Below are 25,984 nucleotides of genomic sequence, written 5' to 3'. Positions count from 1 at the left end.
CTGTGGCTTTTTCGAATCGCCACGTGGAAATAAGCGTCTCGTAAATCTATGGAGACGAAGTAGTCTCCGCGCTGAAGCATGGGAAGGATGGAAGCGATGGATACCATTCTGAATTTTGTAGGGCGTATGAACGTATTGAGCACGCGCAAGTCCAAAATGGGGCGGAGCCCCCCTCCCCTCTTCAGGACCGTGAAATACCTGGAGAAGAAGTTTTGAGGGTCCTGTACTGATGGAGAAGGCCGAATAGCCCCTTTGGTGAGGAGGGTGTCGATTTCGGCGAGAATTTCCTGAGAAGGGTTGGATAAGAGGATTTGCCCTGTGGGCGGGAGCTCTTCGAACTCCAAGGCATAACCGTCTCGAACAATTCGGAGAACCCAGGCATCCGAAGTAATAGACTCCCACTGATGGAAGAAAGGAGCCAGGCGATCTGAAAAGAGGCCGTGATGTTGATGTAGCAGAGGGGAGGGCTGCGGAGGAGTGGGTCTTGCATCGATACCGGAGGTAGAGACCCGACAAGGAGAAATGGCGTCACGAGCGCCGATGAGGCTGGCCGGAGGTAGGAGTAGTACGGCCGTGCTGCTTCTGAGGATGAGCAGGCCGGCGAGGTTGTTGACGGTTCTGGTTATTCGAAACCGAGGGACACCTGAAGGGCTGGTGTCGGTAAGAAGGAGGCGGAAATCGACGAAAGCGTTGAGGAAACCATTTGGTACGGTGAGTTTGAGGCTGGTCTCCACATTTGGTAGCCAGGACCTTAAAATTGTGGTTAGTTTTGAGTTTATCGTCGGTGCCGGAATTAAAGAGACCCAAGGCGTCGAACGGAAGGTCTTCAATAACTTGTCTGGAGGAAGAAGACAGGCCCGACGATCTCAGCCAGGCGTGACGGCGGATGGCAATGGCGTGGGCGATCATCTTACCGGCCGTGTCGCCTGTATGTTTCGCCATCTGAATTTGATGATGGGCTAGGGAGTCAGCCTCTTGCTGAAGAGTAGACAACACCGAACGGTCCTCGTCAGACAGCTTTGAGAAGAAGGGTTGAGCTTTCTCCCAAAGGATTTGCTGGTATGCACCCATACAGGCCCCATAGTTCGCCATTCTGCAAAGTAGAAGGGCCCCAGAATAGAGCTTTCGGCCCACCGCGTCAAACCTTTTGCCCTCTCTATCCGCAGGAGTATTAGACTCACGACCGGAGGTCTGTGAAGCTTTAACGACCATAGAATTCGGGTCGGGATGGTGTTTTAGCCACTCTAAGGCATCGTCATCGGTGCGGTACCAGGATTCGATCCTTTTTGAGGTAGGAGGGATCGAGGAAGGAGTTTTCCAGGATGCCTGGATGACGTCCAGAAGGTAAGGTAAGAACGAAAGCAGCGTGGCCGGGGGGGCTTGGGCTTGGACCCGCTTGAAAACCGGATCAGACACCGCCTTAGAAGTTTGCTTGATCTCTAGACCTAGAGCATCGGCCATTCTCACCATTTGGTCCGAAAAGGCCCAAATATTGTCTGTGGGTGAGGGAGGATCCACCTCGTATGCATCGTGAGGAGGAGAGAGGTCGAGGCCGAGAGACACCACCGAGGCTGAGAGAGCGGAGTCAGGGCGATCGATATCGATCTCATCGTCCTCAGCCCCTTGGGGGGACTGAGGGGGAGATGAAAGCACAGTCTCTGGGGAGGCAAGGCCTCAAGAGCAGGAGCCATCTGAGCCCGAGTTTCTTTGGAGGCCGAAGCTTGGGCAGCTCGAGCCAAGCGGGTGGTTTGTCTACCCCGTTCCGGTGTCGAGGTCGGGGGAAAAAGCTGCTGGCGTGATGGGTGATGCACGGCAGCAGGTCGAGGCGATGGCACCCTGACCACTGTTTGGGTGGAGTGGTGGGGTGAATCCTGAAGTTCGCCATCAGACAGAACTCGAGGAGAGGGTTGACGAGGCCGCTGTGCAGGAGCGATCGGAGAGGATCTCCTAGAAGAAGTCGCCGAAGAAGAAGGGACGTCTTTTTTAGAAGAGGCAGAAGAAGAGGAGCGCTGGGTCGCTCTCTTTTTAGCAGGCGGCTGTTTAGAAGGAACCCTCAGAGATTTTCCCGGCGTCGGAGGGACCATTGCCGAATCGGACTGGGTCCGACGAGCTTCCTCGTGGGCTCTCTTAAAGGCAATTTTCATCGCGGAGGTTGACGGAGGAGACCCAAGGTGGGATCGAATCGAAGACACAGAGGCCACCGAGCTCGACGTCGAGGAGGGGCCAAGTCTGCCCGAACGAGTCGACATGGTGACCGTGGTGAGCGTGCACGGCGGTTTGACGGGCTTAGCTGTTTTGGAGGCCCTAGACGCCCTCGACGAAACTGAAGAGGCCTTAGCAGCCGGTGCCGACATCGGTCTCAGGTTCGACGTCGACGACGTGCCCGATGTCGACGGAGTGGGCTCAGGGGCGAGCGACTTCTCGTAGAGCGCTGCTCTGAGTCTCGCGGCTCTATTTTTCCTTGCCTGAGCCGTTAGGGCTAGGCAAAAACGGCAGGTACCGACGACATGGGCCTCTCCCAGGCAGAAGAGGCACTTGGCGTGGCCGTCGGAGTCAGGAATTTTAGCGGCACACTGAGTGCAGCGTTTGAAGCGAGTAGTAGACATGAGAATCCGAAGTGAACCTTGCGGCGGAAAAAAAGGAACTGGAGAGCGGGCGCCCAGGGCCGCCTTATATGCCCTCTGGGGACGGGGGGCGTGGCTACCGCCAAAATTTAAACTTTAGCTTGGGAAGAGTTTCCGTTGGAACCTGCGCAGGCGCAGTCTCTCCATTAGTGTGCATTCACAGAGTACACGAAGAAAAAGTAGTTTGACTTGTCATTATTTCATCAATTTTGCAGTGCTATAATGTTTAATTCACATTAGTAGCTATTATTATGAAATATTTAAAACACAGCAGTATATATTCCGACTAGTAAATGAAAAAAATAAGATTATATTTACAAAATTAAAACAGCCAAAATAAAGCAGCATTGGAAGCAAGATGAAAATAAAGGGCTAGATGCAATTCTTAGTTCCAATTAAAGCAGTTTCAACAAGCTATACTTTCTTAGTCCTAGTAAGAGGTAGTTTGTAAATAAAAATAGTCAGTCGCATTATTCTGAATAAACTAATTTGTTGGGAAACCCCTGGAGTACCACACTTCTCCCAGCCTTGCTTTGAACACTAAAAAAAAAATAGACACAAAGCTATTTTAGTCCCAATTTTGGGGAAAAGAAATATAAGAATATATACTACAAGAATAAGTAGCAGTATACCTGCATAGGACCAGGAACACAGGACAAAATTCTTTCTATATTTTCAGAGTTTACATCAACATCATTTATTGCAACAAGGACATCTCCTGAAAACAGAAGAAAACAAAGAATAAAGAGGCCATGCTTCTTCAAACAAGCCACCCTAATTGGCAAATTCAAGGTCCTCGCCCACAAAATTGTTAAAGCTTATGCTAAGTATGGAAGCTAAACCAATGTTTCAGTTTCCTACATCCTGATACTGCAGCATCATCATATCATGGAAAAGTAATAAACACTGAATCAACTCAATGTGGCCAAAACATAATTCCACAAAGGACTAAGTTTTCTTGGCAATTTTAATATAAAGCAATCAAAATGTACAAAAGATCTTCTTGTTTCCCCATCAGAGAAAGATTTCTTACCCTACCGATTTAGCAGATGTTCATACAGAATTCTGAGGCCTCTTCTTCACTGCCATATAAAATCCAGATCATCTGCTTTGAACTGGATTATATGGCAGTGTAGACTCATATAATCCACTTCAAAGTAGATAATGTGGATTACCTACTTTGATAATCTGAATTATATAGCAGTGTAGAAAGGGCCTGACTGATGACTGAACTCATCTATTAAACATAATTCTAACCTACGTAACAGGAGTTACGACTTAACACACCATTCCATCCATTACAACACTGTCAAATTACACAAGTGGAGGCTAACACATATGTAATAGACAGACATCATTACTATTTCTTGGTTTCTCACCAAAAATATTTTGCTCCTAATGGGAATGGAATTTTTGATTGCAGATTGCTTGCCTCTTTCCCAAGTAGAGAAAGGATAGGAAATCTAGCCAATCTATGGTGATACTCTTGGCTAAACGGGGAGGCCTCTAGGAACTTCATTCTGAGTGCATGAAATTCTGAAGAGTGTCTCAACAAATTTCTGGGAATTTCCCCCAAAATTCATCTGGTAAAAAAAGATCTAATAGCAAGTTGGTCTGTAGACATATTTTAGTTTTTTTGTCTCCAAAAGGTCAGGCATCCATTCTTTTAAACTGCAATTCCTATGACCCAACAGATACTAACTAAAATCCTGTTGTTCAATTCCAACTAGAGCAGACCCATTAAATCAACTGTTCAGCAAAGAGTCAAAATATAATGTAGTTCTTCACTTCTAATACACATCCCCCCCATATAAGCATCTCGCTTTCTATTATATATAAATAAAGCTTTTTTCCTGTTAGTGGTACTGAAATGAGAGTGCGCCTTATAAATGATGGCATCTTAGAATCAAAATAGATAAATCTAACCGATTCAATTGTTTTATTTCAGTCGATAGGGTTTAGGCTATTGGTTGCCACAGTTTACGGACCAATGTATCTTGCCATTGCGCTGGGGGGGGGGGGGGTTGGACAGCCCTGTCAGATTCTTCTAACTACTTTGGCTATCCATATTAGATACTACAGCTGGATCTGAAGAGAAAATACTTTCTTGTTAGTATTGGAGTAGAAATCTGACTTGGCTCTTTCTCTCCAGCTCTCACAATACCAATAGGGGGCTTGAAATCTCTCAATACCTTGACTTTAATGTCATCACCATTTTTCTTCTGTATGATTGTTAACACCTTTGCCCTGACGAAAAAGCTACTGATGTTTCAAAGGTTTGCATATGTGTATTTTATGCTTTGGAGTTTATCCCAAAAAAGAATCTCTGCTTGTGGATTTTGTTGTAGTCTAAGTGCCATGTAAGCATTCCCCTTTCACTTCTTTGATGAATTCATTCTTGTGCCAGGTGAAGAATTTTGCTATATGTTTGAATCCCAGCTATTTGGTACTGCTAGTAAAAGCTGTTGTGCCTCTCTGCCCATATGTCCTCATTCCAACCCATTTTTTCCTCAACAAGATCCACTAACCCAGGGGTTCTGAAAAATTTTCAGTAGCTGAATCCTTTTTGAAGCAAAAATTTCTGGTGGAGCCCCAAGAAATGTTTATATGTTATATTATATATTATACATAGTGTATATATATCAGGCGTGGGCTTTTTAACACATTGTGTTTTAAAATTTGACAGACGGGCCAGACCAGTGGCAGATAGATGCTACTCTCTATGCATGTATACTTATTATCTTCTTTGCATCAAACCCAGACCTTTGAATCTGGAACAATTTGGTAGAGAAGTTTCTTGGAGGTTAAAAATAAGGTTTTGTTAAATGCCACAGTCACATCCATTTTTAAATATTAAACTCAAGCGTTCATTTTAAAATCAAGAGGTTAAAACTTTTCTTCCTGTTCTAAAAAAATGGGAGAACATCTCCTATTCCAAAAACACTATGGTAACATGTCTTTTATTTTTGTCCCAGAAGCAAAATCTGATCAAGTTATTTCACTAAAAAGTGATGCATTTGGGCTTAATTATAAGTTATTTCTGCCAACTGCAATAAAACCCATGAATTTTATATAGCACATACATTTTTCTTTGTGCCACATTTAGATCTAAAAGTACCCAGTGTTCCCTCCACATCTATAATTTTAAAGTATTTTATAAAGAAATCATATATTTTTATAAGTGTTGGCAATAGATGCAGTGGATTTACCAGTTTAAAGCCAAAGGACTGAATTATGATATAAGCGAAAACGACTGGACCATAAAATCGCAGCTGATGGCTTAGGATAACATAGTACAATTTTTAAACTCCCAACTTAAACAAGAATAGTTTTAGTTCTCTACTACTAATTTTATCCAATTACTTCATGCCTACACAAACTTTCTACAAAGTAGTTCACTGTCAAAATACGCTATATACTCATAATGTATAAGCCTATAATACTTTATAATAATAATACTTTATTTTTATACCCCGCCTCCATCTCCCCGAGGGGACTCAGGGCGGCTTACATGGGGCCAAGCCCAGATAAAACAAACAAACAAACAAACAATAAATAAAATAACATCAGAAAATACAAAACACGAGAATTAAAATGAACATTTTAAAATATAAAAATAATAAACATCAGAAAAACATGTATTTGGCACCCAAGTAAAGAGGATAAAATGAACTGGCTAAGGTGCAACGAGTGAATATTGTAAACAAGATAGTTAAAAAGGTGCTAATGTCAATAGGGAAGCAACTTGGGATGGGGTGGACCATGTGACTATAATAAATAGGTGGGGCGTAATAAAGTGCAACAGATGAGGAAATGGTAATGAAGATGGGGAACTTAGTCACCGAAAGCCTGTTGGAAGAGCCAAGTTTTAAGGCTCTTCCTAAATACTGCCAGAGTGGGGGCTTGCCTAATCTCCCTGGGGAGCGAGTTCCAGAGCCGGGGGGCCACCACAAAGAAGGCCTTCTCCCTCGTCCCCACCAACCATGCTTGTGACAGAGGCAGGAACAAGAGGAGAGCCTCCCCGATGAACGAAGAGATCGTGCAGGTTTGTAGGAGGAGATACAGTCCCGAAGTCTAGAAATTTTAGTCAAACCCCTTCCCCCCATAAAACTTGGGTTGACTATCCACAGGTCAATGTGAGCACTCTACCTTAACCTTCAACAAAAAAAGGAACCATTCACTTCCCTGAGTGGTGTGGCAAAAGGCAAGAGCTTAGTTCATCCCAGAAGAAACTAAAAGATTCAATAACCTTTGCTGTTCTCTTCGCTGTGGCACCACTTCTGACTACTTTGAATGCCTGGGCTGGGAAATGGTAGGGACAGTATTGGTGTTTCCCCCTCTCCATGAAACAACCCTTGATTTATCCTTGGGTCATATCAAAATCAATAATATTGGCCCCCAAACCTGCTCGCAACTTATACTTTTCTATCTTTTATGTTTTACATACTTTACTTGCTTTTGTATTCTTTTGTTTTAGACTAGATAAAAAATCTCTTTTACTTCTCCTTTTTAAAACATCATAGTAACTCTTTTTGTATTACACAACAATGGAAGAAGCTGTTAAGATGTTTAAAAAATAGGTCCCTGCTCTATATCTATTCCTGTACCCCTCCTTATTTTTTTATATTTTATCAATAAAAAGTATATTTAAAAAAATATTATATGGAGAAAGCATTGCACAAGTTCCTCAATTTATAACAGGGCCATGTGCATGCCAAATACAGCACCGCCATTTGAAATAAAAGAAGCCATTTTTTTCATCTTTCGCAATACTGGTTTTGCAAGAACAGTGTAATATTAAAGGAAAGTTTTTACAGAATTACACAGAATGATAATGTGGTAATATCACATCATGCAATACTTATTGTCATAAATCCATAAAGTGTAGCACTTACCATTCAAGATATGACCACATTTTATTGCTGGGCTGCCTGGTATTAATCCATGTACCACAAGTTTTTCTTCATTAGAACTGTCTCTATACCTTTCTTCTTTCTTCCATGGAGACTGATGGATAATCCCTATTAATGATTCTAAGAGTTTGAGTTCTTCCCCTGTTTCAACATTCGATAGCCTCTTTGGATTTATATAAATGCAGATTTCTTTGTACTGTTGTTGGACTACATCTGTCATCTTCTGAGTGGAATGGTGTTTCAATATGGAAGCTGGACCAGAGGCAGGGGCATGACCTTGCATACTTGTTTTCTTCTTATCAGAATGTCTCAACAAAAGGCCTTTATTTTGTAACATTTTAGTGAACTTCTCCAGTCTGCATTTACTCTTTCTGTTTTTTCGAGATCTCTCCTGAATAACTTCAACTTCATTTTCACGAAACCTGACATGATTCACCACAGGCACATTGAGAGGGCTATCAGGAAGGACAGTTTCTTCTTCATCTTCACTCAGTTCTAGATAGAACAATTCTCCATTTTTCTGCACGCTGTCCAGCCATTCGGGTTCAAGGCCACTGCAGAAGACAACACTGGGATTAGAATGAGTCCAAGCAGGAAAAAACTGACAACTTGATTTTTCTAGCCACTGGGACCAGTTCATATTAAGTAAAAAGTGGGATGGGGATGGTGATCCCAAAACAGCATTCTACAGACTTTCTATTCAGATAATACAAAAGCACCTATAATTTGAAACTAACATTAATTTACAGACCCAGGTCTAATAATCAACTATATCTGTTTGAGTGAAAGGTCTCTTTTTGATCAAAGGAGTAAGAATAAATCTCAACAAATGGAAAGAAAAGTATTGTGTTGTCGAAGGCTTTCATGGCCGGGATCGCAGGGCTGTTGTGTGTTTTCTGGGCAGTATGGCCATGCTCCAGAAGTATTCTCTCCTGACGTTTTGCCCACCTCTATGGCAGGCATCCTCACAACCTCTGAGGATGCTTGCCATAGAGGTGGGCAAAACGTCCGGAGAGAATACTTCTGGAACATGGCCATACTGCCCGGAAAACACACAACAACCAAGAAAAATATTGTTATGAACAACATGGAAATGAAAGCTGGGCTGCATCAAAGACTTTTTTCCAAATGTTCTTTGTCCCAAAATGTTCTCATTTTGACACCACAAATAGGCAAACAGTCTGTTTGTTTTAAATTAAACTTGTTCTTGGATTTGTTAAACAATTCAATTTAGAAACAATACAGCTTTCCATAATAGGGAATCAAGATGAAATACAGAATTACCAAGATGACAACTTCAATGTGCAATATGGGTAGTGGTTGATTCATAGCATGCAATGGAGAGGGAATAATTTTATAATCAAGATAGGTAGGGACAAAAGGGTAATATTCACACTTGAATCACCAATTGTTCTAAGTCTCCCTGTATCTGCAAGAAAAGCTATGAAAGAAGACATTAACCAGGCTAGTTCCAATTTTAACACCATGATGGGATACAACATAGCATCTTTCTGTTTGTGTATGGACAATGTTGTTTTTTCCCTTTCATCAGCCACCATTTCCATTTTTTTTCTGTGTAGTACTACAGAACTGTAAATCTATTCGTGTATTGTGTTTTTGTGTGTGTGTCAGGAGTGATTTGAGAAACTGCAAGTTGTTTCTGGTGTTAGAAAACTGTCTGTCTGAAAGGACGTTGCCAGGGGACGCCCAGATGTTTTGATATTTTTACCATCCTTGTGGGAGGCTTCTTTCATGTCCTTGCATGGAGCTGGAGCTGATCTGCGCTCTCCCCAGGTTGGATTCAAACTGGCAAGCTTCAGATCAGCAACCCTACCTTCAAGTCATCAGTCCTGCCAGTTTAACCCACTGCACCACCTATTGTATACCGGACAGCAGAAATGTCAAACAATACACTTCCTTGTAGAGACTCATCTGCAAAGAAACTTGCCAAAAATACTAATCAACTCCCTTCAGCTTCTTCTAATATAGTCAATGATCAGGAATGCTGAGCATTGTGGTCAAACCATGTGGAGGGTCATCATATTAGGGAAGACTGTTCCTAATAAAGTGATTCCACAGCTTTGTTTGAATTGTTCTCACTGCTAGAAAGCATTTCTAAATGTGTTGAATGTAGTATATTGGCCAAACATGATATTGACATCTGTACACAGGATCTCTCAATTATTTTTAAAGTTTTAAACAGCTGTTGGGGAGAAATTCAAATCATGATTGTGGCACTAAAGTGAAATGTTTAAACCTTTCCCCCAAGTACTTATCTGTTAAATTTACAACCACTTTCTTCAAAACTGCTATTTGCCCCAAGCTATAAACAGAAAAGTTTATAGATAAAATTTATATGTTTTGCTTCAGAGAAGATTTTTAATTGAGGATTCATCCCAATCTAACTACAATTGTTATTATTAATGCTTTAACATGGGAAATTTTATTTGCAGATTATTCACTCAACTAGCTCCTAATTTGCAGTTAAAATTTCAAAATATTTTCTACTTTATTGTTGGCCAAGTGTGTTTTACAGAGACAGTGTAAATTAGGATCTCTGCACAGTTAAGCAATTATATCAAGTTGAACCGCACCCTCCTCTACTGTTTTATTAATAGCTACAATATGGCCACAAAGTAGGCATATTTTCAACAGTCAGATAAAAAACAGTTCTGATAGTGGATCATGGTCACTAAAGACTCACTTTTTAAATTTTGAAATAGTGTGATATGGCATTGATGCAAGCACAATATCGGATTTCGTTTTTTTGAAAACTAGAACGTATTACACTCTGCTACAACTGGTGTGTTTTTATTCGAAGTCAGTAACACAAACTTCTGTTGAATTAAGTGGCAAAAGGTTGCCAATAAAGACGCACTGGCATTTGAGAGCACACAATCCTGTTTCTATTGTTAAAGCCAGATATAAAATTTGAGATGCAAGGATACTGGCACTGCTTTCAAAAACAAGAGCAAAAAGGAAAACTGGGCAGATGGCTATTAAACTGCTAGTATATTACAAATAGAAAATGAAAGTTGTGGCTTTGTTACCACAAGTGCCTCTCAAATGCTCACAGGTCTCCAGTTGTTTACCTCCAATGTCAGGTGTTCAGAGTTATATTCCCTCAGAACAACATGATTTAATTTAAATTATTAACAGTATCTTCAGGATTCTGGTTAAACAAAACAACTGAGTCTAAGCATATCCCCTCACTAAGTGATAACAATTAAACTTAATTATAAAGATTACTGATGTATAAGAGATATTTCTTCTCATCTATTCTTGTTTAGACAACTTTACTACAATCTTTAGTATTAAAAAGAAAAGTATAATGGTCTTCTGAGAACTCAGTTGTTTGCAATTTGGAACTGTTAATACCTTACAAAGCTCCTAAAGGCTGCAAAAATTCTCAGGCATCATCTGCAACACATTATCGGTTTATGAGGTGTGAAGTTTCCTGAAGTGTAAAGCTGCATCCCATTGGGACTTCTGAAAGTAAAAAATAGTATTCTGAGCAGCTGGCTACCACAAGCCTTTAGGATGGACATAAAGAGGAAATTCAAAAATGACCAAGAGGGTAAGTCAGTGTGAAGGGACAGCAAATTCTTCTTCCTCTTATCTTCTTTCTGGACAGCATAGCAGGAAAAATTTGATTCACTGAATCGGAACACCCACTACTGTGTGGTTTAAAAGAAAGTGAGCAAGAGAAAGGATGAGGAAGAAATGGCTGCTCTGAGGAGATACCATATCCACCCTGCCGAAAACGTGCAAGACAAAAATAGTCAATGCCTCCATATACTTTTTGCTCACCTCAAGAAGAATCTAAGGCCCCTTCTACACTGCCATATAAAATTCAGATTATCTGCTTTGAAGTGGATTATATGGCAGTGTAGAAGGGGTTTAAGAAGATAGAAAATAGAGGGCCAGAAGAAGCAATTCCTTATTATTACATCTATCATTACTTTATGTTATTATGTTTTTTTATGTAAAAAAATGTATTTTATGTAAAATGATTGTATCTTTGTTGACATTACTTGTAAAGAAAACTCTTTATTGCTGTGTATTTTCTCAATGCAGATACTGTTCAATATCTTTTCTTTATGTTTTTTGTTTGTTACTATGTTTGGATTTTGTTTTCTTGATATATATAGATAGATAGAGAGAGAGAGGGAGGGAGAGAATAATGGAGTTGGAAGAGACCACATGGGCCACAGAACCCTACAGTTGGAAAAGGCCCCAAGAGCCATTAAGTCCAACCCCATTCTGCTATGCAGGATCATACAATCAAAATCCTCTGGACAGATGGCCACCCAGCCTCTGTTTAAAAACCTCGGAGGAGACTCCACCACCCTGTAAGGCAGCATATTTCATAACCAAATGGTTCCTACCATCAGAAAGCTCTTCCTAATGTTTAGGTGGAAACTTTTTTACTGCATCTCAATCTCAACTGAGTTGAACCACTGTGAAAACCACCCACTGTATAACTATCAGCCTCCTTCCAATAGACTTAAATCAAGGAAAAGTTTCGTGAGAACCACCACCCCTCTTAATGTTCCTCCAGCAACAGCAAGAATATCCCTGTGGGTAGAAAAATCAGGAAATTCCAACTGAATGGCCGCCCACGAGGGTCCTCCTACAGGGGCAAACAAGAATGGGCAACTTGGAAGTCCCTGGACAGACTTAGAAGTGGAGTTGGTAGATCAAAAGACAACCTGGCAAAATGGCACTATCTAGAAGAATCCTCCACTTTGTGTGATTGTGGAGCAAAACAAACAATTCAGCATCTGTATTCTTGCCCACAATGCCCTGCCTCATGCACAGAGGAAGAACTGTTTAAAACTACAGACAGTGCAGTCACTGTTGCCCATTTTAGTCTAAAATTATTTAGATGCTTGTGCTACCTTTATTTTATCAGTTTTATACTTACAGTAGAGTCTCACTTATCCAACACTCGCTTATCCAACGTTCTGGATTATCCAACGCATTTTTGTAGTCAATGTTTTCAATATATGATATTTTGGTGCTAAATTCGTAAATACAGTAATTACTACATAGCATTACTGAGTATTGAACTACTTTTTCTGTCAAATTTGTTGTATAACATGATGTTTTGATGCTTAATTTGTAAAATCATAACCTAATTTGATGTTTAATAGGCTTTTCCTTAATCCCTCCTTATTATCCAACATATTCGCTTATCCAACGTTCTGCTGGCCCGTTTATGTTGGATAAGCGAGACTCTACTGTATTTATTTATGAAATGTTTTTGACACAAAATAAATCTCAGATGAATTTATTTTCTTCCTATCAGCTCCTCACATTTTACTGCTCAGCTTTGACAACCATTGGACAAATTACTCCAGAACAAGATGCTCTAATCCCCAACATATAGAAATGAGTGATTGCCTAAATTGCACATATGAATGAGCGCAATACAGAAAATGTACTTCTTGGGACAACAGTTGGGGATGCTGGTAACTCAAAAGAGTAAAGGGCTGGCTCTACATCAGGCATGGACAAACTAATAGCCGATAGGGTATTAGGAATTGTGGCAGTTGAAGTCCAAAACACCTGGAGGGCTGAAGTTTGCTCATGCCTGCTCTACACTGTAAAATTAATGTATTTGACCTCATTTTAACTGTTATGGTGGTAAATTGTATACTATTGATTTATTTACTACATTTAAATCCCGCCCTTCTCACCCTGCAGGGGGCTCAGAGCAGCTTACAAATTATATGTACATAATACAATATATTATATTATTACCATAGCACAATATTAGCATTATATATTACTATATTGTACTATACCACTATACTGTATTATTAGTAATATTACATGTAACATATAATATGTAATTAACATTATTATATTTTATTATTAATATTATATTGTATTACATTATAACATCAATATTTGTATATACAATATATTATCTATATATATAAAATGATAAAGTTGTTTGCGCAGTGACTATAACAACAAAACTAAACATCCCAGAAATACGAAATTTGGCAACACAATGCAAAAGGCTTGCCTCCAGGTTACAACAACACAACCACACCACAAAACCACAATCCGGACCCACAAAACTCACAACAACGCATCTTGCGATAACAACACAACGAAACGCCCCAGAAATACAAAACTTGGCAACACAATGCAAAAGCCTTGCCTCCCAGTTGTAACAACACAACCACACCACAAAACCACAATCCGGACCCATAAAACTCACAACAACGCATCGTGACTATAACAACACAACTAAATGCCCCAGAAATATGAAACTTGGCGCACAACTAAACACCCCAGAAATATAAAACTTGACAACACAACGCAAAAGCCTTGCCTCCCGGTTGTAACAACACAACCACACCACAAAACCACAATCCGGACCCACAAAATTCACAACAATGCATCGTGACTATAACAACACAACTAAACGCCCCAGAAATACGAAACTTGGCACACAACTAAACGCCCCAGAAATACAAAACTTGACAACACAACACAGCCTTGCCTCCCGGTTGTAACAACACAACTACACCACAAAACCACAATCTGGACCCACAAAACTCACAACAACGCATTGTGACTACAACACAACTAAACGCCCCAGAAATACAAAATTTGACAACACAACGCAAAAGCCTTGCCTCCCAGTTGTAAGAACACAACCACAACACAAAACCACAATCCGGACCCAAAAAACTCACAACAACGCATGATGACTATAACAACACAACTAAATGCCCCAGAAACACAAAACTTGGCAAAACAATGCAAAAGCCTTGCCTCCCAGTTGTAACAACACAACCACACCACAAAACCACACTGGACCCACAAAACTCACAACAACGCATCGTGACTATAACAACACAACTAAATGCTCCAGAAATATGAAACTTGGCAACACAACATAAAAGCATTCCCGCCCGATTGTAACAACACAACCACACCACAAAACCACAATCCGGACCCACAAAACTCACAACAGTGCATCGTGACTATAACAACACAACTAAACGCCCCAGAAATACAAAACTTGGCACACAACTAAACGCCTCAGAAATACAAAACTTGACAACACAACACAAAAGTCTTTTCTCCCGGTTGTAACAACACAACTACACCACAAAACCACAATCCGGACCCACAAAACTCACAACAACGCATTGTGACTATAACAAATACAAAATTTGACAACACAACTCATCCACCTCCCCAATCCCTACATTCACACTTGGCCTCCAAAAAAACAATTACAATAATAACAATGAAAACAACAACAACAATAAGAATCAACACCATCACAGGCAAGAAACAGCCAGGCACTGAGGCTGAGAGGCCAGTCAGTGCTACACTGGGCCTCCAAAAAACAATACAGTAGCATCTAACTTTTCCAACCTTCATGACCACAACAACAACAACAATAATAAACACCTACACAGGCAAAACAAAAAAAGGACTATTGTACCACAATAAAAATATAACCCGCACTCAGCAGAATCAGACATTACAACTAACAACAAACCAAAGACAACAGGGATCTCAAGCAATTATCAATCAACACAAAAATTGAAGAAGGTAACAAACTTCAAATACTACTACTAATGTGAGTATAAAGAAGGTGGAGGTCACAGCATAAATACAACCTAATGTAGACTGACCAACACCACCAGACTAAGCCACAGCAACGCGTGGCCGGGTACAGCTAGTATTATATATTATTGTATATTATAATACAATACATTCTAGAGTTTGTAGTTTGGTGAGGCATCAGTCCTTTTTGGAAGAAAGGCTAAAGACCTTGTAAAACTACAACTCCCAGGATCCCATAGCACTAAGCCCTGGCAGTTAAAGTGGTGTCAATCTGCATTCATTGTAGAGTGTCGACGCAGTTCCCAAAGAAGGGAAGAGGCCCGATTCCTCTTTCCATTCAAATTGCAACCCTGGCCTGCTTCTTACTCTGAGCTGCAGGACGAAGACGACGAGGACGAGCGGCCACTCTCACTCAAAACAGGACTCCCGCGGCCTCCATGCTGCTCTGGCGGCGGACCCTCCATAGTAAGAGCAGCTCAGCCTCAGCAGCAATAGACCCGCACCTTCCCGCCGCCATGAGCCGGAAGCCCGAGGGGAAGCACGTGACCCCGGCGCCGCTTTCCCATTGGTCGAAGTTGCGGGGAGTCATGGCAACCAAAGAAGCTCTGCCCGGGCCTACTGCGTGGAGCCTTTCTCTGAATCCAAAAAAACCAAAACAAAACCCAGTCCCTGTTGCTCTAATTCTGTCTGATATTGTTTTCACTGCCATGGCCCCAGAGCTCTTTGACTGAGACAGCTAAATTCGATGTGTTGTCCCAAGCTTTCATGGCCGGAATCACTGGGTTGCTGTGAGTTTTCCGGACTGTATGGCCACGTTCCAGAAGCATTCCTCCTGGCGTCTCAGGAGTCTACCGTACACCATGCAGCTGTGGACAAGTCCACATAGGGAGCACCAAACGCAGCATTGCCCAAACACGACTCAAGGAACATGAAAGGCATTGGAGACTAGCTTAACCAGAGAAGTCAGCCATAGCAGAGTACTGGATGAACCAACCTGGACACAGCATATTATTTGAGAACACAGAAATGCTGGACCACTCTAAGAACCACCATGTCAGACTACACAAAGAAGCCACTGAAATCCACAAGCATGTGGACAATTTTAACAGAAAGGAGGAAACCATGAAAATGAACAAAATCTGGCTCCCAGTATTTTTTTTAAAAACTTGAAAATTAGGACAGTAAATAAAGAACAACACTCAGAAAACATGGGAATGCCAGACAGGAAACAATCAGGGCCAGCTAACACCTTCCAACAGAGGATTCCCCCAGACACGAAGCAGCCAGTCCTTGAAGCTGCAAGGCTATTCAATGCTAATCAAAGTAGCGAATGGAAACATTCACACTTGTCTCAAGCAGATATGAGTTATTTCACTCTCACAGATATATAAACCTTCCTTGTCTAGTTTCTCCATATACCTCACAACCTCTGAGGATGCCTGCCATAGATGTGGGTGAAACGTCAGGAGAGAATGCTTCTGGAACATGGCCATACAGCCCAGAAAATTCACAGCAACATATCTAAATTCTCTTATAAAACTACACACCCCAAGTTCCATGAGACTGACATGGCTCAATGCTATGGGACTCTGAGAGTTGTAGTTTTACGTGGTATTAAATAGCCTCTGCCAAAGGATTCTGGTGCCTCACTAAACTATATATCCCAGGATACAATAGAGAGCAGGCTTGGGCAAACTTCGGTCCTCCCTCCAGGTGTTTTGGACTTCAATTCCAACAATTCCTAACAGCCAACAGGCTGTCCAAAACACCTGAAGGGCCGAAGTTTGCCATTGCCTGATATAGAGCCATGGCAGTTAAAAGTAGTGTCAAACTGCATTAGTTCTACAGGGTAGATGCACCGTTGGGCTATTTTTGCCACTTCTTTTCTCCGAAATTTAACCTGCAGCACCTGATGGCCTCCCATCCAAATACTAACCATAGCCGACCCTGCTTAGCTTTCAAGATCAATTGGGATCTGTGGCTTTAGGTTATTTAGGCCCTCTAAGCATGCAGCGGGTTAAACTGCTGAGCTGCTGAACTTGCTGATTGAAAGGTTGGCAGTTCCAATCCGGGGACCAGGGTGAGCTCCCGCTGTTAACCCCAGCTTCTGCCAACCTAGCAGTTTGAAAACATGCAAATGTGAGTAGATCAATAGGTACCACTTTGGCGAGATGGTAACGGTGATGGAGATGCAGTCATGCCGGCCACATGACTTTGGAGGTGTCTATGGACAACACCAGTTCTTGGGCTTAGAAATGGAGATGAGTACCCACCAGAGTTGGACACATCTAGACTTAATAATAATAATAATAATAATAATAATAAAACTTTATTTATACCCCGCCACCATCTCCCCAACGGGGACTCGGGGCGGCTTACATGGGGCCATGCCCAGAACAGTACAATATAGCAAAATATAAAACAACATATCATAATACAATTAAACAATACAATAAAATCATGTACAATGCAACACTATATATATATATATATATATATATATATATATATATATATATATATATATATATACAGGGCGGGCCGCATGAAATGTCAGAGGAAAATCTTTACCTTTTTAAAAAATGCTTAGGATTACACTTTTATAGCATTATTGATGCCTTTTGATCTAGAGTATTGCACAGCCCAGCTGCCTGGCCCACAAATGTCTAGCAAGCAAACCATAATTACTCATTTTTTTAAAGGATACAAACATATGGGAACCACAGAAGAGCTAACAAAACAACTCAACTAAGCCTACCAAAAAAAAAGAGTTCTTCTATAATTAGAATATTATGTGTCATATAACTAGTGGTTTATAGACTCTGTAATATAGAGAAATAAGATATTATTGGAGGCTATTTCAACTGCAGTTTTTAATTTTAGGTGGCAGTCATTCTCAGGGTGCATCTACACTGCAGAGTTAATGCAATTTGACTCCCTTTCAAACACTATGGCTCAATGCTACAGGATCCTGAGAGTTGTAGCTTTACAAGCTGTTTAGCCTTCTTTGCCCAAGAGTGCAAACCACCACTCTTAGGATTCCATAGCATTGCTCCACAGAAATTGAAGTGATGTCAAACTGCATTAATTCTACAGTGTAGATCAGGCATGGACGAACTTCAGCCCACCAGGTGCTTTGGACTTCAACTCTGGTAGGCTGTTAGGAATTGTGGTAGTTGAAGTCCAAAACATCAGGAGGGCCAAAGTTTGCCCATTCCTGGTGTAGATGCACCTTAAGTCTTTCTCTGTGGATACATCTACTATACTGTAGAAATAATATAACTTGATACAGTAGAGTCTCACTTATCCAAGCCTCGCTTATCCAAGCCTCTGGATAATCCAAGCCATTTTTGTAGTCAATGTTTTCAATATATCGTGATATTTTGGTGCTAAATTCGTAAATACAGTAATTACATAGCATTACTGCGTATTTAACTACTTTTTCTGTCAAATTTGTTGTAGAACATGAAGTTTTGGTGATTCATTTGTAAAATCATAACCTAATTTGCTGTTTAATAGGCTTTTCCTTAATCAATCCTTATTATCCAAGATATTCGCTTGTCCAAGCTTCTGCTGGCCCGTTTAGCTTGGATAAGTGAGATTCTACTGTACCACTTTAACTGCCCTGGCTCAGTGTTATAGAATTCTGGAAGTTGTAGTTTTATAAGCTTTCTCTTTCAAAAACAGCTGGTGTCTCATCAAACAACATCTCACGTGATTCTGTAGCATTGATTCTACAGTGTAGATGCACCCCAAGACTGACAGCCTGTGTATTTATTCAAAAGTAAACCCTATTGAGTTTACTGGGCTTCCTCCCGTGGAACCATATAGGGTCATGCCCTTACTTGTTTACATTGCTGCCTTGTATCCACTCTGTATGAAAACAGCACTACTTTTCACTGCCCCGTTTTGGTCCTCAACTTTTGTTATGGCAGCAAGCCATGTTGACCGCAAAGTCTTCTTTGTGCAAGACAGCCATAATAGCTGAGGACAAGATGGATTGCTGGGAGTAAGGGGACAGGCACAGCAGAGCTTCTCCTCTTTAGAGCATTATTTTTCCCATCAGAAGAAAATATTATTATTATTATTTATTATATGTAACAATAAAAATGAATGTTGTTATCTAAAAATTCTAGTGTAGATTCAGGTTATAATCATTTCCTCTCCCTCTGTGTGCGACTTTATGGGAAACACTGCAGGCTTCCAGGGTTTGCATAATTACAAAAAATCTCAAAGGAGGGAAATAATATAGTCCGGTTGGAGCTAAGAAAGGCGAGTGGTCATGACAGCGAAAACTGGAGCAGGAAACAACAGGGAGAGGCCTTGGCTGGGTGCTGGAGCCCTGAACTGGAACACTGCCAAATGCTTCATTTTGGATACATCTTCTACACTGTAGAATAAATCAGTTTGATACCACTTTAACTGCCATGGTTCAATGCTGTGGAATCACGAGAGTTGTAATTTCATTTTGGATACATCTTCTACACTGTAGAATAAATCAGTTTGATACCACTTTAACTGCCATGGTTCAATGCTGTGGAATCACGAGAGTTGTAGTTTTGCAAGGCATTTTGCCTTCTCTGCAAAAGAATGCAGTTCCTCACCAAACTACAACTCCCATTCCATAGCATTGAGCCATGCAATTAAAGTGGTATCAAACTGCATTAATTCTACAGTGTAGATGCACCTTGTGTTGTAACATTGCTATTAACATTGACTCTCAAGAATTCTTCAAAAGCTTTTATTGTTGTTCTAATCATAAATACTACTCTCTATAGAAAGAGAGCCACCCCCATGGTGTTTTTCTTGCTTCTTTTCTTATAGTATTACATTGATCAGCCCTGTGGATAAATTTCAGGGTCATAATATACATTGCGACTCATCATTTCAACAAACATAGTCCTTGTGTGTTACTTTAATAACTGCCAGTTGTGGCTTTATTTCAGCTGGTCATGTCAAACCACAGCAGTAGCTGTGCTGAATTGCCACTTCTGTAAGCAGCATTATGCTTCTCTTATTACATAGAGGCCAAGGTCTGCTCCTCAAGCGTATGTCAAGGGTCTAATAAATTAAACTATATGAAAACAACCAAATATAGTTCCTTTATTGCATAGTCAAGCAGAAAAACTCACTGGACATTTCCCACAGTGCAAATTAATATCATCTCATTTTCAGTTCCACTTAGAACAGGAAGACTAGTTTGAGTTTTACCTCTGTGCATATATATCTCATTTATGGTGTTGTTGCTGTTGCTGTTGCTTGCCTTTAAGTTATTTCTGACTTATAATCATGGGATTCTGGAGCTCCTCCTTTCTCCTCTTTTTCTGACATGTCTTGTATTCAGAAGAATTAACACTTATTTATGTCAAAAACTAAGGGTGCATCTACACTGAGGAATTAACTCAATTTGACACCACTTTAGCTGCCATGGCTCAATGCTATAAGATCATGAGAGCTATCCTTTCACAAGGTCTTTAGCCTTCTCTGCCAACAGTGCTGAGACAAAGACGACATGGACCGATTTATGGCTACAGCGTGATGTTTCTTGGACGAATGGATCTAACCATTAAATTTTTATATTGTATTTAATAGTTTTTAATTGATTCTATGTACTGTTATGATTTTTAACTATGTGTAGACATTGAAGTTGTTGCCATTTGTTGTAAGCCACCCTGAGTCCCTTCGGGTAAGAAGGGCGGGATATAAATATTGGAAATAAATAAATAAACATTTCTTCTTCTCTACGTTTTTCAACAGTAAACATATAAAAATGCACAAAAACATCTTTTTGTTTGGAATTAATTTGTACCATCAAAGTGTGTGTGGGAAAGAAAGTGTTGTCAACCTGTGGAAAAAACATTGAGAATCTCACGGGACCAATAATTCCAAAGAAGCCTGGTCAGTGTCACATACAAACTAAAGGTGTATAGTCAGTTACAAACATCCAACTTACAAACAACTCATAGTTAAGAATGAGGGTGAGACAACAGGAAGTGAGAGAAATCTACTCCTTGGAAGGGAAATTCACTCCTGGAAGTTATCATGGGAGAAAGGTGTCTCCACTGTAGCTTTCTCAGCAATCCTTGCTTCCACAACAAGCCATCCCACCCAAAAAATCCGACTATAACAGGGACAGAAAGTGAAATGAAATCTTCTGAACAGGGGCATTGACCACAAAACAAACATCACAGGGGTGCTAACCCTTCCCTATGCTATCCAAAGCTAAAGATAGATAGATAGATATTTGGCTGGAGTTACACTTGGGGACTGCCAGTCTTTTACAATAGATGCCAGAATCCACTACCATATGGAGCATTTCTTCAATATGCAGAAATTCCAGACAGGAATTATAGCAGAAAGTCCAAGAGCCAGCACCTTAATCCAGGATTTGTGTGCTGGATGGATGAAGCAGGAAGAGTTATTCTGAATTAATCCAAGATAAAGAAGTAGGCAGATATGACATGTGTGTATGTGTGATGTGTGATCTCCTAAACACATGTAGGAAAGAAAGCAAAACTTATACAAAGAGCAAGCGCCATTAGATTGATAGTGTGCTGGGATGCATTTACAGCAGGCATGGGCAAACTTTGGCCCTCCAGCTGTTTTGGACTTCAACTCCCACAATCCCTAACAGCCTATGCCTGCTGTAGATGCCCCTTGGGTTAGGAAAAACCCAGTCGGGATTCATACTGACCTATGGAGCAGGATGCTCTCCACGGAATCCAGAGCCTCCAAGTTCTTGGCGAAGGGTCTGGGGATGCTGGGCTTGCTCACGCGGAACATGCTGCAGAAGGAGGCACTTTCCCCTCTTCTTCCTCGCCTTTTCCTTCATGGCACCGGGAGGAAACGGCGCCTGCAGAAGTCATCGGGTTTCATGCAGGGATGGATATATTATGTGTATACTGTACTACCAATCGCCTTGGCAAAAGCAGCAGCAGCAAGGGAGAAGCAAAGGGAAACTGATGCTCCGTCCGATTGCTTCAAAATTGAGCAGCCCCCATCTTGGAGGGAATCGGGGAGTTTCCTGCGATCCCAGCTCCTCCTTGAAAACCTCAACTTCCCAACTATTTTTCAAGTTAGGTGACAAAGATCTCTGGTCATCTGCAAGAGAGAGAGAGAAAGGCAAGCGACCTTCCGGCGACAACCGCAAACTTTGATCCAAATACAAAACTTTGCAAAGCAGGTGGTAATTTCTCCGTCTTCCCTTCTCCTCCTTCCAAGATATTCTCCGAGGTCTTAAAGACCTCCCTTTTGTGCTATAAACGAGCAGGGAGGGATTATAAACGCCTTTAACATCAAGTTGCAGTCTTGTGTAAATATAAACATAAACACAACGGGGATGATGCTCCTGCCATGGATTCTAAATGAACAGATATTGAATTGCAGGAGCACCTTCCTTGCCAAATAGCAGTGGTGCCTCACCAAATCACATCCTCATAGCATTTAGCCATGGCAGATAAAGAGGTATCAAACTGCATTAATTCTGATGGATTCCAGAGAGGCAACTTTATCTTTACATGAAGCATAAATAGTGTTGGGATAGAAATGTGTTAAGTTTGCATTTCTCTCCAAAATGTGTTGTCAAAGGCTTTCATGGCCGGAATCACTTTGTTATTTTGAGTTTTCTGGGCTGTATAATAATAATAATAATAATAATAATAATAATAATAATAATAATAATAATAATAATAACAACAACAACAACAACAACAACAACAACAACAACAACAACAAAAATTTACGATCTGTCAACTGCAAAAGGCCACCCTACTGGGATCTGCAGACATCATCCGAAAATACATCACACAGTCCTAAACACTTGGGAGGTGTTCGACTTGTGATTTCGTGATACAAAATCCCGCATGTCTATCTTGTTTGCTGTGTCATACTGTGTCGTTGTGTCAATAATAATAATAATAATTTAATAATGACAACAACTTTATTTTTGTATCCTACTTCCATCTCCCTGAAGGGACTCGGCATGGCTCATATGGGGACAAGCCCAACAACACAAGTTAAAACACAGAACAATCGATTAAAAACATTATAACTACATAAAGCAATAGACCACATCAACAGAATTAAAACTAGGACAATAATAATAATAATAATAATAATAATAATAATAATAATAACTAAACATTCCGAGGGTAAATTTGAATATAACTCTGAATAGGGCTCCTAGGAGGTATAAGGGCGATCAAAAATAGGGATGGAGGAGCAATCTCAGTAAACACTAAAACCATAAAGGGTCATTTTCCAGAAGCATTCTTTCCTGACATTTCGCCTGCATCTATGGCAGGCATCCTCTGAAGTTGTGAAGTCTGTAGGAAACTATGTAATTGGGGTTTATATATCTGTGGAATATTCAAGGTGGGAGAAAGAACTCTTGCCTGTTTGAGGCAGGTGTGGATGTTGCAATTGGCCACCTTGATTAGCATTGAATAGCTTTTCAGCTTCAAGGTCTTGCTGCTTATTGCCTGGGGAATCTATTGTTGGGAGGTGTTGGCAGCCAGCAATGAAAGAACCAAGGCATTGACATCTCTGGCCAACCCCTGTTCGGGTATCAGCCAGCACGGCAACACCTTAAATCAAGAAATAGTTTTCTAAGATCTACAGAGATTCTCGCAGGAACACCTCAGCAAGAGAGAGTCCAAAAGTGGCAGACTAAAACCCGGAATCTCAATCAGTGGCTGATGCCGAATGAGAGACTCCCTCCTGGGCACACAGAAGACTGGGCGACTTGGAGGGTGCTGAACAGGCTGTGCTCTGGCACCACGAGATGCAGAGCCAGCCTCAAGAAATGGGGCTACAAAGTGGAGACCACAGCAAGCAAGTGTGGAGAAGACCAAACAGACCACCTATTACAATGCAGTCTGAGTCCTGCCATATGCACAGTGGAGGACCTTCTTACAGCAACATCATATGCACTCCAAGTGGCCAGCTACTGGTCAAAGGACATTTAGTATAATGCCATTTTTTTCTTCTTTTTAAACTTTGTGTTTTCAAATATATTACAACTTGTACCCTCGGTTCGCTTCTGACACGATAAATAAATAGCTGGCCCTGATTGATTTATGTCTGGAATTCCTCTGTTTTTTGAGTGGCGTTCTTTATTTACTGTCCTGAATTGAGAGTTTTTAAAATACTGGTAGGAATTCCAGACATGACACAATCAGTGTACATAGTAAGATGGGCAATGACAATAAACACATCTTGCACCTGAAATCTATTCATTTTTGAGGCTTCTGATATATTTCAATGAAGCAGGAAAACCCACAAAAACATAGCAAAAATGCATATCGTTGAAATATACGTAAAGTAAAGGTAAAAGTTTCCCCTGATGTTAAGTCCAGTCATGTCCGACTCTGGGAGTTGGTGCTCATCTCCATTTCTAAGCCGAAGAGCCGGCGTTGTCTGTAGACACCTCGAAGGTCATGTGGCCGGCATGACTGCATGGAGTGCCGTTACCTTCCTGCCAGAGCAGTACCTATTGATCTACTCACATTTGCATGTTTTCGAACTACTAGGTTGGCAGGAGCTGGGGCTAACAGCGGGCGCTCATCCGCTCCTAGGATTTGAACCTGGGACCTTTTGGTCTGCAAGTTCAGCAGCTCAGCGCTTTAACACACTGTGCCACCAGGCCCCCCCAAAATATACGTACATTTTACTTAATGAGAAACATTGATAAAATCCATATTTTAGGAAAATTGTATACCAGCTATATGTGCAAAAAACACCAAACATCTCAGAACTATATTCAGAAATGAGTTTGGACAGTAATGGCAATGTGATTCTAAGGCTGGATCTACATTGCCCTATATCCCAGGATCTGATCCCAGATTTGAACAGGATTATATGAGTATCCACTGCTATATAATCTGGGATGAGCAGATAATCAGGGATCAGATCCTAGGATATAGGGCAGTGTAGATCCAGCTTATGTAATGCAAAGAAAATGAAACGCAAGATTGACTGTCATCATCTTTTAAAATGCACTTCCTCTTCCGTTTTTATAAACAACTCAGTGTAAATGACACATTCTCCTTCTCAGTTAACGGGAAGCTCATTTTAGGTCATCAGGAAGGGTTTTTGATTATGTAATCAACCCACTTAGTTAATTTATTATATTGAAATTACAAAATGAATCAGTGAAAAACTGGATTAAGCTACATGTTGACCAAACTCTGTCACATAAAAACCCGTGCAACAGAATTATTAGGTCCTGGAAAATGGAATGAGATGTCTCTTTGTACAATCCAGTCTTTCCTTCAAAACCCCATTGTGAAACATGCAGCAGCAAGATCCCTGACCAGAGTACTTTTTTCTATCATCTATCACAGGGGTCTCCAAACTAAGGCCCGGGGGCCGGATGCGGCCCTCCAAGGTCATTTACCTGGCCCCCTCCCTCAGTTTTATAATATAATATTTTATATCATTTTAAATAATATAATATATTGTATTTACATATAATATTGATAATAATATTATCATGTTATACCATACTAATAATAATACCATATAATAATATTAATTATATGTTATATATTACATATAATATTACAGTATAGTGGTATAGTTCAATATAGTAATATATAATGCTAATATTGTGCTATGCTAATAATACATTGTATGTACATACAGCTGCTCTGAGTCCCCTTCGGGGTGAGAAGGGCGGGATATAAATATAGTAAATAAATGTGTAAATGAATAAATAAATAATTTTAGACTTAGGCTCACCCAAAGTCTGAAATGACTTGAAGGCACACAACAACAACAATCCTAATTAACTTGACTATCTCATTGGCCAGAAGCAGGCCCACACTTCCCATTGAAATCCTGATA

At 40.7% G+C, this 25,984-nt stretch overlaps 1 protein-coding gene across 3 annotated transcripts in view; it reads right to left on the bottom strand.

Annotated features, from left to right (window-relative positions):
• Nucleotides 1–22,291, bottom strand: part of intu (inturned planar cell polarity protein) — a 44,081-nt gene extending 21,790 nt beyond the window's left edge. Inside the window, exons 1-3 of one of the 3 annotated variants that reach the window (XM_008112043.3) lie at nucleotides 21,834–22,291; nucleotides 7,520–8,091; nucleotides 3,257–3,342 (exon numbers count right to left, since the gene is read on the bottom strand). In XM_008112043.3, coding sequence (XP_008110250.2) covers nucleotides 3,257–3,342; nucleotides 7,520–8,091; nucleotides 21,834–21,922 — 747 coding nt within the window. In that variant the 5' untranslated portion in view covers nucleotides 21,923–22,291. Of the gene's footprint in view, nucleotides 1–3,256; nucleotides 3,343–7,519; nucleotides 8,092–15,505; nucleotides 15,680–21,833 lie in introns of those variants that run through there. The other 2 variants (XM_008112044.3, XM_003221763.4) reach the window with 2 other exon arrangements.
• Between the last annotated feature and the right edge of the window lie 3,693 nt (nucleotides 22,292–25,984).

Source organism: Anolis carolinensis, chromosome 5 (assembly GCF_035594765.1).
Source record: "Anolis carolinensis isolate JA03-04 chromosome 5, rAnoCar3.1.pri, whole genome shotgun sequence".
NCBI lineage: Eukaryota > Metazoa > Chordata > Lepidosauria > Squamata > Dactyloidae > Anolis > Anolis carolinensis.
This window is presented reverse-complemented; position numbering and strand designations above follow the sequence as displayed.